The 20,325-nt window shown below is 43.3% G+C and overlaps 1 protein-coding gene across 3 annotated transcripts in view; it reads left to right on the forward strand.

Moving 5' to 3' along the window:
- LOC308102464 (diacylglycerol kinase delta) overlaps positions 1 to 20,325 on the forward strand; it is a 154,392-nt gene that overhangs the window by 93,031 nt on the left and 41,036 nt on the right. For all 3 annotated transcript variants that reach the window (XM_080452184.1, XM_080452185.1, XM_080452186.1), the window contains 6 exons: positions 8,035 to 8,145; positions 9,128 to 9,208; positions 9,820 to 9,924; positions 14,298 to 14,430; positions 15,079 to 15,185; positions 15,529 to 15,654. In XM_080452184.1, the coding sequence (XP_080308310.1) occupies positions 8,035 to 8,145; positions 9,128 to 9,208; positions 9,820 to 9,924; positions 14,298 to 14,430; positions 15,079 to 15,185; positions 15,529 to 15,654 (663 nt within the window). The remainder of the gene's footprint in view (positions 1 to 8,034; positions 8,146 to 9,127; positions 9,209 to 9,819; positions 9,925 to 14,297; positions 14,431 to 15,078; positions 15,186 to 15,528; positions 15,655 to 20,325) is intronic.

Consider the following 20,325-nt stretch of genomic DNA (forward strand, 5'->3'; position numbering starts at 1 on the left):
GCAGTGTCTGACCCTTCATTTCAAGGGGACCTAATATCTATCTCCACTTGTGGTTTTATGACAGATGCTTTGTCAGGCCAGTTTTGAAAGAAGTGATTCACATTGTCTAATGGTTGATGTCAGGGCATTCCACATAATGGTGGCAGAGTGTTTGTGCTAAATGTTGGGTACTAAATCAGAGGTGCTCCCTCTGGTGTTGTGGCTTTGGGTGTCACTCACTCTGGAGAAGTAGTTAGACATGGTATGTGGGCACTGACCCTCTGCGTATCTTAAAGGAGTAGTTCACCCAAAAAATTACTTATTTTCTGTCAATTACACACCCCATGAAGCCTTGAATTACTGGAGATTTTTTTGTTTTTAGACTCGGATAGGAGACACTATGGAGGCTCTTTAAGTCTCCTACCGGAGACTCCGCCGGTCATCAAATTATTGGCTAAGAAATGCGACAAAAACAATCTTCATGAATTGAAGGCTTCATGATGTGTGTAATTGATATAATAATTTTTTTGGGCTGAATTACTCCTTTAACACATTGGGTGCCAGAGGTTTATTAAAATATTATACGTTGAGTGCCTGCATTTCTTCCATCCACTTGCGTTATAAGTTTCGTGCTGCAGAAGCCCCGACGAGGAAGTGCATGTAAACAAAGCGTGCGTGCGAGACGGCGGAGGGTCCCGACTAACGCCTGGAACAATAATATTTCTAACGCGATCCTCCATTGCAGCGTGATCGCCGATCGGAAACGGCTCGTTTCCACCACATTAAAAAGAAATGGAGATATTAAGCTTTTAGTCAAGGAGATAACATTGAAAACGCCGACCGGAAGGATTTTTGACATGGAGCCAGATCCAGCTTCTTCTTCTCAGAAACTCATTGGGTGATGTCAAAGTTTCGTTTTAGCGCCCCACGTGGCCCACATGTATAAAAATAGAATTGGGTCAAAAACGGTCCGGACCGTTTTCGGCACTTCTCGTTTGGACCCTCAAAAACGGTCCGGACCGTTTTTGGCATTCAATGTGTTAAATACCGATCCCATTGATATTTGCTTAACCCTGTCTTCTACCCTGAGCCATCCCAAACGAGCAAAGTGTGTTGGAACTGGGTGGGTCATCATGGGCTTTAGGCCGAGAGGTAGTCGAATCAGTTTGTTTTGGGAGGTCTGAAGTTTGGTGACAGGTTGACGGGCGTATACTTACTTTCAGAGAATGTGAAACGCAAGCACACAGCGCGCCACAATTAATTTACCCTGCATGTTCAGTCAGCACCTCGCATCCCATTTATAACATTAACTAATTGAGCGGTTAATTAATTGAATAACTGACATTGGGCAGGAAATGCATTAATTTCTGGATTAGCTGGCTCGCTAACTGGCAAAACAAAAACGATTGGACTAACCGACCAATTTACTTAAGACCATAATCCATCTTTTCTCTCTCTCTCTCTCTCTCTCTCTCTCTCTCTGTGTCTCTCTCTGTCTCTCCCTCTATCTGTTTACATTCCCAAGCTTATGAGTCATGTTTTCTCATCTCATTATTTTCTACTGAGCACAGTCCTTGGTGTCTGTCCAATGATAAATGGGCAAGGTGATACGTCCAGTCATTTAGCTGGCAACGCTGCAGGGATGTGAGGTTTAGTACACACACATGCAAACACACGCATGCATGCACACGTGCACACACACATACAAACACAGGTTTGAATTACTTGTGAGGACATCAACATTTATTATTATTTTACATTTGGTATGTTTAACCTTGAGCCTAAAGCCGAAAAATAGCAGATCTACAAGCTGACAAGCTCATACTGTAGATCAGCTATGTTTTGGTGTATGACACCAGCGCGCAACTAAGTATGAATCATGTTTAACTCTAATTCCAATCCCTAAACCTAACCTCTAAATGTCTGTAACCCCAACCGGAATCATTTCCTAATTGTTTTCAATAATTGGGACATAATTGGTCCTCAAAAGTTATACAAAATACACTCACACACACACACACACACACACACACACACACACACACACACACACACACACACACACACACACACACACACACACACACACACACACACACACAGACACACAGACACACACAGACAGATGGCCTTGCCAGCATGTCTACCTCCAGCACTTGTTATGCAGGTGGGGAACCTGCTGTCTGTGTCTCTCTACCTGAGGGCACATTTCAGGGTCACTGGCAATGTTACTACAGAGTCAACAGTTCTGGGTCCAGTGACTGAAGAAGTTTTTTTTTTTTTTTACTTGAGTAAAAGTATCAGTACTGGGCGGGCGCTCGGGTGGCGCAGTGGTAAAGTATAGCTGCCCACCACCACCGTGGAGTCTGGGGGTTCGAATCCACCGCGGTGCAGCTGGGTTTGTCGAGCGTCCATGCGAACACAATTGGCCTGTTTTTCAGGGATGATAGTTGGAGTGGGGAGTGTTGGGCGGGAGGAGTAGGACGAAGGCTCTATACGTCCTCCCGGTGAGGGCGGGCAGGTGAAGATTCCACAGTAGTGACACAGCAATGTGTGTTTTGTCACAAAGTATCAGTACCACAATGTAAACATTCCCCGTTACAAGTAAAAGTAAAAATTCGCTTGAGTAAAAGTATAGAAGTATTCCCAGTATCAAAATGGACTTACATGTAAGTGCCAAAAGTAATGTACGCAGTATGTCCCATTTCACAAGTATTCTAATTGTATACAAATCTTTTTGAACATAGCAGATCTGCAAGTTCACAATGCGTCGCATCAATCATTACTTTGAAAACTATCATTTTCAAATAATTGTAGTGGAGTAAAAGCATTGAAAATTGGAAATACTCCAGAAAAGTAAACAAACCCCCCCCCCCGCTAGCAATGTTACTACAGAGTCACCATCAGCTCTGGGTCTTTTCCTTTTTGTGGTCTGGAAAAGAATACAAATGTGGTACAATGTGATAGAAGGTTAATTAAAACATCACTGAGGGAAAATACCAGACAGGTCTGTTATGGCAGCTACGGCAGCTACTAGATATTAGCATGAACAGCTGTTCTCCCCCTTTTTGTTTTACAACAAGAATAGTAATCAAATGTTGTGTCCTTATTAATGTCCTGACAAGCACCCTATAACCCCCCAGACTTCATTGCATTTTAATAACCCAGAGAGTCGAGGTGAGAACAGGCAGGAGACAGGCTGGTAATCTGAGTAGCTGTCCGGAAGAGTATAAGGAGGAGGCTGGAAAACCTTTAAATTCCTCCCTACAGAAGTCAGACAATAGTCTACATGGATTAAAGTTCTCAGTCGCCACGCCAGATTTCAGTCATATGGATTCCGTACAAGCCAGCATGTCTTCTTTGAAAGCGCGTTGCGCATCTACAAGCTCACAACGCGTTGCGCTGCAACGTGCTGTGAGCTTGTAGATCGGCTATTTTCGTCTATAAGATTAAAGAGTATTTAAATGGTTAAACTAGCAATAGAATAGTGGTTATTAAACCGATTTCTGATGCTATATTAACTCATTTTGCTGGGGACCTCCTGGAACCCCTTCAAGGACCTTTCGGGGTCCCTGGACCCCACTTTGAGAACCAGCGATTTAGATGAATATGGAGAAGTATTTGAAGATTCTGAATCTGTGTTTGAAGTCATTTCTGACCCAAACCAAATGACATACTGTTTATGTGTTTGTTGTTGTTCTCCAGTAAAGATGACCATCTACTTGCTGTGATAGGTCACAATTTATGATAGGTCACAATTTATGATAGGTCACAATTTATGACGACACACCAGTCAGCCCATACCAACGTCATTACATACAGTATATTAACTTCTTACTAATGAGGCCGATTCTAAAAAAAACTTCTAAATGTGGGTTAGGTTTTCATAAAAAAAAAAAAAAAAAAAATATTGTTGCTGTATATCGTTTGTCGGGTGGAAACTGCAATATGTCCAAAACAGTTACTTTTCAGGATTCAAATTCAAAAACGGCAAAGCTCAAAACGCGGAAGATCTGCTACTTTTGATACTTTTGTGTGACGGGCGATATTCGGGTGCCAAAATGAATCTAAAGGAAATCCAAAAAAGAGGGGTGTCTGTTTTATGGGTTTTTTGACATTATGTTTTGGATAGGACAACTCTAACCTACATCAATTAGAATTTTTAAATCGCCAATTGTACCCATTATAACTCATGTATAAGATAATAAACTCCAAAGGAAATCCTAACATGTGGGGTGTCTAAATGATGTGTCTCTGTATGGGGAATTCAGATATGACATCATTTTTTGGATAGAATAACTCTAACCTACATCATTTTTTAGGATATTAAAAATCAAATTAACATATTTATTAACAGTGGGAGTGCATCACTGGATACAATTATGAAGATTAATTATCACATCCTGAACTTTGCTAGGTTGAACAATTCCTGCTTTAACTAAGCCTTGGTCTCCTGAGCCCTGATCCCTTCATCCCTCTTTTCCTGAGAGAAGTATGTATAACAGGGGTCTTCAACAGGGGGGTCCGGGACCCCCAGGCGGGTCCTCGGAGTAACTACAGGGTGGCAGCCAAATCTTTGTGTGGTAGGGATTTTTTTTTTACACTAACCACTTGAACCCTAACATCCCTATTCTATTTTTGGTTTTAAGAGGTTTGGTGTAGAGGGGAAAAAAGAGCAGACCAAGTGCAGAGTCAACGGTCAAGTTTACAAAGTATTGAAGGTTTGTTTAATGGTTAAATGTCTGAAAACACACATTTAACTGAATTGAATACAATATGTAGTGGTGGGGGTCCCTGCTTCATCTCTCTCTCTCTCAGCTAGGGGGTCCTTGGCCTGAAAAACGTTGAAGACCCCTGATGTACTGTATAAGAAGCCTCAGTCACCATTTTGACAACCCTCTCAATGCCTTGAGACCAGTGGTGGAAAAAGTACTGAAATGTTTTACTTAAGTAAAAGTATCAATACTGCAATGTAGAAGCACCCTGTTACAAGTAAAAGACCAGAATAGAAAAAAAGTAAAAGTACTAAAATGTTTGAACATAGCAGATCTACAAGCTCACAACGCATTGCGATGCGACGCATTGTGAGCTTGCAGATCGGCTATTTTCAAATAGCCAAGGTATAAAATAGGGCTAAAGTGGTTAATGTATGTTTTATAATGTAATAAAGTATATCTGCAAAGTAACTAGTAACTAAAGTTTTCAAATAATTGTAGTTGAGTAACAGTACAATATATCCCTCTGAGATGTAGTGCAGTAGAAGTAAAAGTACTGAAAAATGGAAATACTCCAGTAAAGAAAAAAATACCTCAAAATTGTACTTAAGTACAGTACTTGAGTAGATGTACTTAGTTACTTTACACCACTGGCTCTGACACACCTGGTCAGTCCCTTCTGACCAGCTAATCAATCCACCAATGCTGCTGGAAGCATCATAATTGATCTCAGGTGTGCTTCTGGTTCTTACAGAGGAGTCCCTCAGCTGATTATCTGGGTCTCCTTGTCACCCTGATGGCCAGGCTTCTCTCCACCCCCTCAATCCTCCTCTCCTTCTGATCCTTAGAGCATTGGTTCTCAAAGTGGAGATAAATCTTTGAATATATATATATATATTCCCCCTTTTTAATGCCAACATTTGTAAATCTTTGCTTCTGGGGGTCCCTGGAACACAATATTTTGAGATGGGGGTCTGTGGCCAAATACATGTAATTTTGGGGGTCCTTCACATGAGAACCACTGCCTTAGAGCACAGCAGTGTTTGGAGGATGGCTTCACCGTGGGCATACCAAGCAAGATCCAACAGTTGGCATGATGCATCACAATGTCCAGTGTCTCCTTCATCTGGGACTTGAGGCAGTCCAGCTGAAACAGGCTGTGCCTATATGCCCTTCAATCCAGGAGTCATTGACCTTCACATTGAACCAACACGTATTGAATTGAATGAATTTCAGATTCTTTCCTCTCAGTCCATGCTTTGACACCCAGAGCCTGAGAAGTCTGTTTGCTGTGTTGAGCCAGTGGCTGTGGTCTGTCTCTGACTGCAAAACCAATTTGATAGACATAGTGTTGATCAGTCGAGAGATCTTGAATGACCTTGTCAGGCAGCTTGATCAGGGGAGGGCCAACAGAGATCCTGGTGAATTTTGGATTGATAATTACAGATAATTTGTTGTCTTGACAGAGTAGGACCATCAAGTTCAACAATGAGCAGTTCACCAGTGTGAATAGGTTGCACACCAACCAGACCAGCTTTCTGCCCAGGTGCAGCTCCAGCTTCCGCATTACTCCAGCTTTCACACCAGTGTTGAAATTCGTTTGAGTCCTCTCCAATGGCCCACAAGGTCTCATCAAAACCTTTCTCCCTCAGCCAATCAAAAAGGACCTTAGCAATCTGCTCTGCACGTGTCTCCTCTTACTTTGTTTTATAACAATGCACACACACTGACTCACACACACACACACACACACACACACACACACACACACACACACACACACACACACACACACACTCATTAAGTTGTGGGATTGATTGATCTCCTCTAGTTGCCGTGCCGACTGGCGCAGGAATGTTGCTAGGTGACAGATGTGCAGGTGGAAAGAGGGCCGTCAATAACATGATCTCGTGTGTGTGTGTGTGTGTGTGTGTGTGTGTGTGTGTGTGTGTGTGTGTGTGTGTGTGTGTGTGTGTGTGTGTGTGTGTGTGTGTGTGTGTGTGTGTGTGTGTGTGTGTGTGTGTGTGTGTGTGTGTGTGTGTGTGTGTGTGTGTGTGTGGGGGTGTGTGTGTGTGTGTGTGTGTGTATGACGCGCGCTGCGCGCATGCATGTGCAACACTGTGTGTGTGCTTGTGCGATTGAGCACAGGTGTGTGTCGGTGTGTGTGTCAGAATCACTTATACCAGAACCCTGTTATCTGGGGGAGAGAAATTAACATCTCTATGGCGACCCCAACATCCTAAATCTAACTGATTACCCAGTGTGCATCCAGACCTCTCTCCAAGTGTGTGTAGTCATAAATAAAACGAGAGATCGAGGAAGGGAGCGAGCGACGGAGACAGAAAGGCAGAATAATGAACAGAAAGACAGGCTATAAAGGAAGATAATAGGAGTGTTCACACCACACAGCCACAGCAAAGCCAGACCTAAATCAAATCATTATCATGGTCCTGCCAGTGTTCAGCATAGCAGCATTGCACATACCATCACTTATAGATGTGCAGCAACATGAGGAACATGCACATTATATCGTTGCTGTCGGATGGAGGCTTTGTATATTGTTGCTGTCGGGCAGAAACCTCTTATCTCCATAATAACTTGTTTTTTTTTCGTAAATTAGCACCCTACTTGATCATACTACAGCGTCACACAAAAGCATCAAAAGTAGCAGATCTACAAGCTCGAAACTCTGCGAGTTTTGAGCTTGTAGATCTGCTACTTTTGCCACTTTTGGAATTTGAATCCTGAAAAGTATCAGTTTTGGTCATATGAGGTTTCCGGCTGACAGAGACGATGTACAAAACCGTTACTTTTCAGGAAATGGAAAACGAGAACCTGTGTAATAATGTAGGCTTACACAGGTTCTCGTTTAATTCATGGATTTTTTTTTGTTTTTGTCGCATTCCTAAGCCAATAATTTGAGGACCGGCAGCGGTTCCGGTAGGAGACACAAAGAATCTCCTTTGTGTCTCCTACCGGAACCTGCTGCCTAACCGGTCCGCTGGTCATGAAATTATTGGCTTAGGAATACGACAAAAACAAAAAAATATCCATGAATTCAAGTCTCCATGGGGTGACTAATCGATGCAGAAAAAATATTTTGGGTGAACTATCCCTTTAAGCCCAATTCCCTCTTTGATGAGCGGTAGATGTTTGGTTTCCCATGTGGGTGACAGGGGTCGGAATCCAGGGTGATAACAGTGGCAGTTATGTTTTTCCATCAGGATAGGACATACAACTTTACGGATTGTAGCTTTAATAGCAAATAGAATGAATAATATAAATCAAAACTTGGCTTAAGTCTAAAGTCTCTCTCTCTCTCTCTTGTTTTTCCTTCCAGAAAAGTGTAAAGGAGGGAATCCTTTTGAAGCAAACCAGTTCGTTCCAGAGATGGAAGCGACGGTACTTCAAGCTGCGAGGAAGGACACTCTACTACGCCAAAGACTCCAAGGTACAGTAGCATCCAACACTGGCATCCAACAGCAGCCAACTGTTATACCACCTCTGACAAACTGCCACCAGACCCCCTATTAACACATTAGTAAAATGTAATGGTGCATGAAACACAATTTAGAGTCTTTACATGTGCCACCAGACAGACTTCCACTTCCCAAGGCAAACACAAATTATTTGAAGCGCACAGTAGAATACAGAGAAATGGAAACATGGAATTCTTTGCCACGGTTAATAACCAAACTGACACAGAAATCACTATTCAAAAAGCTAATAAAGAGACACCTGGGAAAACATTTGTTGTAGGATGTTCTAGACTGTTTTTAATGCATTTGAATTAGTCTTATGTGAGTTGTAAAATTATTTTGTATATGGACTATAAAGTTTAATGTACTTTTTCTTTGTTTTGTTTTTTAAATGTATGCTTTTAAATGTATGTATTGTTTTTATTCATTGCTGTCCGCTTTTGCATTTTTTTCCCCATAAATCAGTGCTATTGAACACCCTTTACGTCTGTGTGTTGATTAAAAAAATATTTAACCAATGAAAAGTGTTAAAAAGCGCTTCTGACAAAACCAGCTAATTGGATCCTCAAACTTTCTGCTAAACCAGCTAAGTCCAGCAAAGGGGGGGTGGAGTTAGCTGGTTTTGCTGACTCCAGGCTCCACCCCCTTTTGACCTCCAACCTCATTGTGAGCTTTGAGGTCCATTTAGCTGTTCTTATCAATGATGAACAAAACCTCCTTTTTCGTTTTGTTTTTGTAATTTCCTGAAAAGTTAACATTTTGGAGTTAGCTGGTTTCTGCCCGACAGCAGAGACATGTGATAATGATCCTAACAAATAAACAAATAAACAAGCCATTAGCCTCCCAGCTGTACTACTAACACAGCTTTATACTTGTTCTGTCGGTAGACAAAACAAAGAACAAAGTTCCTGTCGGGAATTTGAAAAATGTGTCTACTTTTCCCCCTGTTGTCAGTCTCTGATATTTGACGAGGTGGACCTGTCAGACGCCAGCGTGGCTGAGACCAGTACCAAGAACATCAACAACAGCTTCACGGTAAGCATAGCAACCGGCTTGGGGGAAAGGCAAAGGGGGGAGACCTGGTTAATCCTGTGGGGGGATTTCGGTTTTCGGCATTACCTAGCTGATGGATGCTCAGATGTTTCTGGGGGGGGGGGGGGGGCAGTTAGATAGATAGATGCTTTGTTTGTCCTTGCGGAAAGGACAATAGGGGTTAAGTGTCTTGCTCATAGACACCTCTCTCATCTCTCTCTTGTCTATCGCCCTCTTCTCACCTAGTGATGATTTTGACAGCAGATTTTGATTCAGTTTCAGTCGTAGTCTTTTGACTTAAATTCCTTTTTAGTTTTAGTCACATTTTAGTCACCTGAAATGTTTTACTGTTAGTCTAGTTTTAGTCGACTAAATATCATAAGATTATAGTCGACTAAATCTACAGTTGATTTAGTCGCCTAAAATGTTTTTTTGGCGGTGCCTTGATGGCGTCGTAATGGCTGATTTTACACTTGGTTGCATGCTGAAAATAGCCGATCTTCAAGCTCACAACGCATCGCAGTGTGACGCGTTGTGAGCTTGTAGATCTGCTATTAGTTTTAGTCGACGAAATCAACACTGTCTCACCCCATCTCTCTCTCTCTGTCTCTCAGGTGATCACTCCATTCAGGAAGTTGATGCTGTGTGCAGAGAGCAGGAAGGAGATGGAAGACTGGATCGGCGCCCTGAAATCCGTCCAGAAGTTGGAAATCTATGAGGTATGACTGTCCCCGACTAAGAATGTATATAGTCGAATCTGATTGGCCAAATGTTGCCTATAGTCGACTAGTAGACGAATCATGCAAAACAAAAGTCTGAATCTCTCAGTCGAATCAATAAATTGTTATGCAATAGACTAGAGGATCATTCCGTTTGAGCTGTGGGTGGTGCTTAATGTCTGATTTAACTCTTTCAGTGCCAAGAGTATTTTCATAAAGTACTCCCCCAGTGCCAGCAATTTGCGTTTTTTTTTATTTTTAAATTTTGTAATTTTTCATTCAAATAAATGATCTGATTGGGTTTTTAAACCCATAATACAGTTCTACCAGTAGAGAGCAACAAATCGACACATTGATGATCTCGCTGGCTCACTCGCCCCCTCCCAAACAGGCTCACGTCATATCCGGTCATAACCGGATGTTGACATTTTTGACAATCGTTGATTGGGCTAAATTACGATGTGATACACGACTACGATGACTGATCGTCACCCAGACCAAAGAGAGTAGACGTGGACCTCTCCGTTTGTTTTTTATACCGTGTGAAAAACCGTGACTTTATCTATTCTGGCCGAAAATGATCGCGGGAAAAAAATGAGAACCGGAAACGGAATCTGCGTCATGAAACCGGAACCCAATGAGTCTGAAGGAGTCAGGAAGCGAAAGTGATCATGAAAAATAAACATCATAGCGCGACCACAGTCAAAAGTAAAAACTCGGGATTTCTCGTGCTGGCACTGAGGGTACTCGGGAAAAACTCGGGATATCTCGGGGCGTGGCACTGAGAGAGTTAACATATACTTGCTTGGTTTCTCCCAATAAATCATGATATATATCCTATTTTTGACAAACTATTAGTTCATTAATATAACAAATTAGGCCAATCTCTCAGTCGAATCATGCAAAAAAAAGGGTTCCAGAAATGTGTGTGGGGATGTTATGTATTTAGGTCAAGCATACATTATTTCAATAATACATATAATAAAGGCACTACTGTTATCTTGGCAGTTCATTGTTCCTTTAACACATTGCGTGCCAATCGCGTAGTTCTACGCAAACCTAAATAATTGCGCAGCGTGCCAGTCGCGTAGATCTACGCGAATTGGTCTTTTTTTTTCCTCGCAGTGACACATTTCATTGTAGGCCTCTCTCGCAGTGACACATTTCATTGTAGCACACCGGAAACGGAAATGAATGTCAATCGAAGATTTTCGTTCCCATCCGCCGCCGCTCTAAAGCTTCCGCTAATCCGCCATTATCTCTGAGTTGTTTTTCTCCGCGCTGAACGCTGTTTAACAGAAACTGCGACTACTGCAAAATGGAATGTCGCCGATTGAAACGGTCTTCTCTGGGCCACTCACACAGCTACCCTGTGTGTCTACAAACAGTTTAACGCGCGATCATTTGGTATTTAGCGAGGTCTGTGGCAACGTGAAAAAAACAACAATAAATCGTTGGCACTGGAGAGTACATTATGATATTAAACTCTGGCATGGAATGTGTTAAGATAGGCGGTGTAGAAAAGTGCGCTGAAGTAAACAAATGGATAAACTGTCTATCGTCGTTTTGAGTGGTTATTATGCTGTTTATATAAGTGGATAAACATAGTGTAGGAATGAATTGGCAAAGGAGAAAAGGGGGTAAAAAAATAATTGGCCACTCTCAATACAAAACCGAAAGAGTCTTCGTCCTACTTATTTTCCACTCGAGGTCTTTCTGTGTGTCTGTAGGTATCTGTCTTTATATCTTTGATGAAACCTCATTACCTCCTCCTTCCATCCCTTTTCACCAGTGGTGGAAAAAGTACTCACATGTTGTACTTAAGTAAAAGTATCAATACTGCAATGTAGAAATACTCTGTTACAAGTAAAAGTCCGTAATTCAAAATGTACTTGAGTAAAAGTACAAACGTATTGGCAAAATATTTTACTTAAAGTACAAAAAGTAGAAAGTACTCATTATGCAGAATGTCCAAGTTCACAAGTTTTCAAATGTCTTAAATGTATGAAAATCTACAAGCGCTACAAGGCGAGCTTGTAGATCGTCTTTTTTTTGTTTTGTTTTTTTCACCTGACAGGGGAGCGTTTCCCCGGTAGGACGTAGCGCGTGGAAGGAACACGTTATTCCAACCAGTTCCCTTCCCCTCCATCAGGCATAGCGGTATAGCGACCAGGATTACTATATGTTTTTGTGAGGGTATTAGCTACCCTAGGAAACACGGGGAGACCATGCAAACTCCACACAGAGTAGGCCCTTTCGCCAACCCCACCTAGGGTATGGGCGGCATTGGGCGCTGATGACGCGGAGGAGAAGACACGCCCCCAGCGCCCACAGCGTCCCCGGCGAGAATCGAACCCAGGACCTTCTAGCTGTGAGGTGACAGCGCTACCAACTGTGCCACCGTGCCCCCTGAGATCGGCTATTTTCGAATGGCCGAAATGTATATACTGTAGGGCTGAAGTGGTTAATGTATGTTTTGTGATAATAATCTAAATCTTCAAAGTAACTAAAGCTGTCAAATAATTGTATTGGAGTAAAAGTACAATATTTGCCTCTGATATGTAGTGGAGTAGAAGTAAAAGTACTGAAATACTCCAGTAAAGTAAAAATACCCAAAAATTACACCACTGCTTTTAACAGCCCAACTCTGTCACCTTTCATATATTTTCTTGAGGCATTATTCGTCCACCTCCCTCCTTATTACACATTATCTCCTCATTTGCTCACCTTCCCTCCGTCTCCTTATCTCTTCACTTTTGGGCAGATTAATGATGCTCATAACATCAGACACCTCCATTTGATAAAAGAGAGATGAAAATTGTAAGCCAGTACTCGTGTCTGAGCTTAACTGCTCCCTTGCATTTCCAGCGTCTTAATCTCCCTTTGTCACATTATTGAGCCCTTAACATTTTGATTCACGTCTGCTGACTGAGTCATCCGTAGAAGCCCATATCGGTGTAATCAGTAAAAAAAAAAACAGCTAAATCCTCTTCTTGGAGATACTTTTTTGATTTTTTTTATTATACAGCAGAGGTGGGAGAGACAGGAAAGCAATGAGAGAGTAAAGGCTATATATAAAAGAAAGAAACAAAAAACAAATATAACAATATCATTAATGTGTATTTTAGCTCTTTGTTTTGGACGGCAAGTATCCATGGTGACCATAAATAAGTCAGTATTTTGGCCGTAATCTTTTCCATAGCCAACACCTCATTCACCTTTTTTTGCCATTGTTTTATGTTTGAAAATATATAAAAATTTGGAGATAGGAGATAGGAGGTGCTGCCCGACAGCAACAAACGCCATTGTCCCATTAGTAGCTGTTCTTCCCCAGGCCGCTTGCTTTGACATGTCCTCCATTTCTCCTTGATCACAACCCAATCTCATTTCCTTAGACAGTCTGTTAAAAAGAGAACATAGTGATGTCACTGTCCCCATCGGTCTGCGTTCCTCCCATCATCACAGGACATTCAATCACGTTAACCTTTTTTAATGAAACCGTGATGTCATCCTTCCACGTCATTGTCCTATCCTCCTTGGGCTTGTATTTGTCTTCCCCTTACGGAACGGGTCCATTTGGTTCCATTTGTACACTCTAAAGGCCTTTGCACACAGGGTGCGATTAGTCAATCAGTTTTTACCGCATGCGAAAAGACTCACGAATCGAACTGGGTTCGATTGAAAAAAAAACGCATCGCCGCATCGCATCGCCGCATCGCATCGCCGCACGGGGTGTGCATGAGGTCATTGAGAACCATGTGTTCATTTAAAAAATGATATTGTCTGTTTTTTTCGTGCGGAAAATCGCACCCTGTCTGCAAAGGCCTTTAAGGTCCTTACACACCGGGGCGATTTTTTTCATGCGAATAATACGTATTTTTTTAAAACCTTATAAAGTCAATGCAAGCTTCCACACCAGTTTCGCGGAGCGAAAAAAAGAGTCTTTTAATTATTCGGAACGAGTCCGAATTTTGCGTATATTCGCATATTCGCCGGTGTGTAACCGCCTTTAGAGTTAAATTAACACTGAGGATTTTACAGTGTAGATTAAAGTCCCAGAGAAAAAAAAAAAAAAAAGGTTTCAAATGGGGGTCCGTGGACTATTGCATATCAGAATGGCGGTCCTTGAAATTAAAAAAGGTTGAGAATTACTGTCCTATCATAGGACTGTCAGTTTTAACCATAGACTGTCCTGGAGCAGTGATGTCATTGACCTGTCCTTGTGTTTATGTCCTCTCCCAGGCCAGTCAGTTTGTCATGGAGCAGTGATGTCACTGACCTGTCCTTGTGTTTGTGTCCTCTCCCAGCCGAGTCAGTTCAACATAGAGCAGTGATGTCACTGACCTGTCCTTTGTGTTTGTGTCCTCTCCCAGGCCAGTCAGTTCAACATGGAGCATTTCTCAGGGATGCACAACTGGTATGCGTGCTCCCATGCCAGACCCACCTTCTGTAACGTCTGCAGAGAGGCCCTGCCGGGGGTCACCTCACACGGACTGTCCTGTGAAGGTAGAGCCCCTCTACACACACATTTGAACAATTCATTAATGTCCACATAAAGGAGAGAATACAAGGACACAAATATTAAAGGTGGTTACATTCACAAAATCATGGCACAATGTCTTCATGATGCAATAAGCATATCACTCAGTACTCTATGGGTATAAGTAACAGCGTCTTCGCCATGTGTGGCGGCTACCAACAATAGCAGAGACAACACAGGACTTTGCAAGCCTTTTTGCCTCCTTTTTGGGCATCCCAAGTTGTTGAAACCCTCTAGCAACCAGTATAGGCTACCAAATATAAAAACAAATAGTCTGCACCTATAGCCCAGCTCTGAAATGGCATGTAGGAGTAGTTGGTATTTAATTGGTCATAAAGGCTTCCTCTAGGCTAGGGTCAAAGGTGGAAGCTATCTCTATTACAGACACTATGATGCAAAGATCTGAACAATATGTGGTGTATTAGCTGTCAAATATGCACAAATATTGTTTTACTGCATGATACCCTCTCCTCTTCCCACTTGATTAAATCACCCCCTCCCCACCGGACAGTAGTTTAACAACCTGCCATCCAGTCTCTCGTCCAGTCTCTCATGGTTTCATTATGTTCATATACATCCGTCCTGAGGATTGACCTCTGACCTTCCGTTTTTAGTGTGTAAGTTCAAGGCCCATAAGCGCTGTGCCGTGCGCTCCACCAACAGCTGCAAATGGACCACGCTGGCCTCCATAGGAAATGACATCATGGAGGACAAAGAAGGGGTGAGTGTACAGATTGTACATACATAGTGTAGTACACAATACTATATGTACCTTCTTTTATTTGTGTGTTATTATTTGCAAGGCACTTGAGCTCCCCTGCTGTATGCCTGAAACGTACAATAGAAATCAAGTATACCTGCTTTGTTTAACATTTGAATTGATTTGTGTGTGTGTGTGTGTGTGTGTGTGTGTGTGTGTGTGTGTGTGTGTGTGTGTGTGTGTGTGTGTGTGTGTGTGTGTGTGTGTGTGTGTGTGTGTGTGTGTGTGTGTGTGTGTGTGTGTGTGTGTGTGTGTGTGTGTGTGTGTGTGTGTGTGTGTGTGCTTGCGCGTGTGTTCTTCCTAGGTGACTATGCCTCATCAGTGGTTGGAGGGCAACCTGCCGGTCAACGCCAAGTGTGTGGTGTGTGACAAGAACTGTGGCAGCGTGCGCCGGCTGCAGGACTGGCGTTGTCTCTGGTGCAAGGACATCGTAAGTCACACTCCCGTCAGCTTGTCCAGGAGATGCGACATCGAAAGGTGGCATGTGACATGCCACCAGCATGAGACATGCCGGCGACACGTCGCCTCTGCCACCGGCATGCCTCTGGCATGTTGTGCCTTTCGGTGACAGAGGTAACATGTCGGTGGCATGTCACATGCCGATTTCCGATCTCGCTGTCACTCCAAGATCTAAACGAACACATAATAACCCCATTGCTGAAAATGCAAAAGAAATGACCTGAGATGGCTGTTTCCTTTCTTTGGAATCTGTATGGAGGTGTATGTTTGGCTTCTCTGCAACACTGGGTTTGCCTGCTATAGAAGCTGTGAAGGGAGATGACAGGCAGAGTTTTTATAGATTATATTTCTTTATTTAAGGACATGGCACACAATCTACATGACCAGCCTTTGTGATCTACTGGTAGATCGTGGTCTACCTATCGGTCACCCCTGATTCATGGCATTGATCTGGTGGTCATTATAAACGTAGCTCTCAGGGTTTGTGTTGCGTGTGACGTCAGACCAGAGCACTGATCCGCCGTATATAAGATGTTGAAGGACAATAAATACATGGCACACTAGTGTTGCACAGAGATACAGACGGAACAGAGAGAAGGCAGAGACGCATAGAGATAGAGGGACAGACAGAGACAAACAGACAGATGTTCTGCTGGACCACGGTGAAGTCAGGGCCACCGGGTGTTGGTCATGCCGTAGCCATCGGACACAAGCTCTACTGCTTGGACGTGTACTGTGACACAGAGACCACGTGTACTGTGACACAGAGACCTGCATGGAGGTCTGCGTGGACGACGGGGATCACGTCGACGTGCACGTATTCAACACAGTGTCTTTAAGCTGGAGGCAGTTGCCTCCGGTGACGCCCGGACGAGGAGAACGTCCCCCCGAGGTCCACCGCGTGCGCAAAGGCGACACAGCTGTGCTGATTAGAGAGGTCATCTACATCTGGGGCGGGGTCAAGAATAGTTCAGATGGATGCTGCAAGGTGCTCTATGCGTTTGATGTCGACACCCACAGATGGTTCAAACCCAAGGTTTCTGGGACCGTTCCAGAGGTGGGGTACAAGTACAACCACTCAGCCTGTGGCTTGGGAAAGGTCATGTATGTCAATGCAATGAATCAAATTAATGCGTACTACATTAACGCGTTGTACAAGTTGGACACCACCACAATGGTCTGGTCTTTAATTAACACCACAGGCTCTCCACCTGTTTTCGCCAGATGTCTCTCCGCCACCATCATTGGCACAAAGATGTTTGTATTTTGGTTCCATCCAGGGTACTACTATAGTAAAACTTTTGATAAGTACTTTAATAGCATCGGAGTGTTTGACACAGTGAGCGACAGCTGGCTGACCATGCCTCCTGCACAGCTTCCAGAAGGACGCAGGTTTCATTCAGCCTTTGCCTACAATGGAGAGCTGTACATAATGTGTGGTGTTATTAAAAGTGATCCGTGGAAGTTCAATCAAAAGACCCGTACCTGGAAGAGGTTTGAGGCCAAGGGGAAATGTGGGAGACCTTGGATGGCCTGCATGGTAGGAGATCGCCTCTTTGGAGGATCTTATTGCAACCTTCGCAATTCGATGCACAACTTAGACTTAAATCCTAGTCTGAAGACGTTATGCAAGTTTGCAGTTATTCAGTATGGTCTGGAGCAGTCGGAACTGCCACACAACATCAGGTTGGAACTTGCTCCAAGTTCCAAGCAACGGAACCCAGGAAAGAGAAGAAGTGCCATGTTTTAGCTTGAGCTTGTAGATTGATGTTTTCTACCCTAAATGTGTTGTGGACTCTGGACATCAATTTCAATTTCAATTGTCTGCTCACGATTCGATAAAAAAAAAAGATATTATAAAAATAATAATATAAATATTCAAAAAAATTATAATATTCCCAATCAGTTTTATCTATTTTAATTCACAAGACTATGACATAACAGTCATATGCGCCACCAAGAGTCAGCTGGACAGTGACACACACCTCAGCTGTGCTGTACGGAACTGCATGTGACTGGAGTTAGTTTTATTTTTCCCCTAAAGCCCTTGATTATCACTGAAGACATGATAATGTTTACTATGATTATGGTAAGCTTACATTTCACACACACCATAGTAAGAACTGTAACGCTCACCAGCGAAAAAATAAATACATACATGTATATATTAAATATATTTAAAAAATTGAAATTGTGAATTGATTTTGAATCGTTGATAATGGCTATTTTTGCGAGAATCGTTTTTTTTTCCCAACACCACTACTCTTTCACTGCCAAGAGCATTTTCATAAAGTACTCCCCCAGTGCCAGCAATTTGCGTTTTTTTAAATTTTTAAATTTTGTAATTTTTCATTCAAATAAATGATCTGATTGGGTTTTTAAACCCATATTACAGTTCTACCAGTAGAGAGCAACAAATCGACACATTGATGACCTCGCTGGCTCACTCGCCCCCTCCCAAACAGGCTCACGTCACATCCGGTCATAACCGGATGTTGACATTTTCGACAATCGTTGATCGGGCTAAATTACGATGTGATACACGACTACGATGACTGATCGTCACCCAGACCAAAGAGAGTAGAAGTGGACCTCTCCGTTCGTTTTTTATACCGTGTGAAAAACCGTGACTTTCCCTATTCTGGCCGAAAATGACTGCGGGGAAAAAATTAGAACCGGAAACGGAATCTGCGTCATGAAACCGGAACCCAATGAGTCTGAAGGAGTCAGTAAGCGAAAGTGATCATGAAAAATAAACAGAATAGCGCGACCACAGTCAAAAGTAAAAACTCGGGATTTCTCGTGCTGGCAGGGAGGGTACTCGGGAAAAACTCGGGATATCTCGGGGCGTGGCACTGAGAGAGTTAACACATTTGGTGCCAGAGGCTTATTAAAACAGGGTACATCTAGTGCCTTCGTTCTTACCATTTACGCCGCGCTGTTAACGGCTGTAGACTCCACGACGCGGATGTAAACAAAGGCTGCGTGCACGATGGTGGACGGTCCTGTCTATCGCCTGGAACAATAATATTTTTAACGCGATCCGCCATTGCAGAGTGATCGCCCATCGAGAATGGCTCGTTTCCACCACGGTAAAAAAGAAATGGAGATATAAAGATTTTTCTCAAGGAGTTATAATGGGTGAGGACGGGAGGTCATTTCTTTTGGCATGGATCCACCTCCGTCCTCTCCTTCTTTCAAGCTCCGTGAATCATTCCAAAGTTGCGCTACAGCGCCCCACGCGGAAAAATAAATACATACAAAAATCTCCTCACGGAGATATCCGGTTATGGCACTCAACGAGTGTATTTGCAAAACCGGGAATTCACGGTTTTGGTTCTCTTTAATGTGTTAAATAAGGCATTGTGTGTGTGTGTGTGTGTGTGTGTGTGTGTGTGTGTGTGTGTGTGTGTGTGTGTGTGTGTGTGTGTGTGTGTGTGTGTGTGTGTGTGTGTGTGTGTGTGTGTGTGTGTGTGTGTGTGTGTGTGTGTGTGTGTGTGTGTGTGTGTGTGTGTGTGTGTGTGTGTGTGTGTGTGTTGCTAGTAAACTAGTCAACAATATAAGCTAATTGCCGGGTGCACTGCTCCAAAGTGTTCTCCATGAATAATGCCAGCCGTCACAGAATGTCCTTCAGATAGGCAACTTTTTTATTTAACCATGGTTGAGCGGAGTCCCTCAGGGCTTCCGTTTTCTGTTATTGTGGGGAAAGCTTTCCCCTAGTCGGCTGCCTATGCCAGCTGCATGTCGTCTATGCCGCCTCTGCCACCAGCATGCCCTCTATGCCGCCGGCATAGGCGACATGTCGGCAGTATATGCGCAATGCCGGTGACACAAGCATGCCCCCTATGTCGTCGACATGTCGCCGGTGGCAAAGGCGACATGGCGGTGGCATGTCACAAGCTGCATGTCGGTGGCGCTTCCCGATCTCGCTGTCACTAAAGCTCTCAATATAGAGTACAGAAGTCCTGACGTCACTCGTCCATCCCCTGGGTCGTAACGTCATTTCTCTATGGAGAATAACATTGGGTCATCATAGAATCGTCTCATATAAGAATTGTGGTCCAAAAATTGTCTCTGCGATATTGTCAGGGAGGTGGCTCTGTATCGTTTATGATTGTCAGTCACATATTTAAAACAGTCCGTTTCTGGCGAAAATGTAACTAATTTGGCGGAAGTAACATTAGCGTTTTCTCACCGTCAGCTGATGCTTCAGCTGACGGTCATTCGTTTATTTTTGGAACACAGTTCTTATTTGACGCGATATTAAACACGTCTATGGGAATTCAGAACGGGGGGGGGAGAACGCGACCCAGGTAGGATGTGTAAATTACGTCAGACTTTGGTGCTCTATACCGGTCAATCTTAGTTCCTACTCTCACTTGTGGTCGTGATGAGTGGGTCATGACCGAAATGATAGGATTGCGGATACAAGCGGCCGAAAATAGTTTTTTATCCCCAGACGGGTGGCTGGTGTCTCTCCCTTAGGGATAGGGTTAGAAGTTCAGTCACAGAGGAGAGACTCGGAGTAGAGCAGCTGCTCCTTCACGTGGAGAGGAGCCAGTGTAGTACGGATGCCTCCTGAGCATCTCCCTAGGGAGGTCCTCTGTGTACGTCCCACTGGGAGGAGACCCCCTGGCAGACC

Source organism: Gymnoscopelus braueri (assembly GCF_963280865.1).
Source record: "Gymnoscopelus braueri genome assembly, chromosome: 15".
NCBI classification, from domain to species: Eukaryota; Metazoa; Chordata; class Actinopteri; order Myctophiformes; family Myctophidae; genus Gymnoscopelus; species Gymnoscopelus braueri.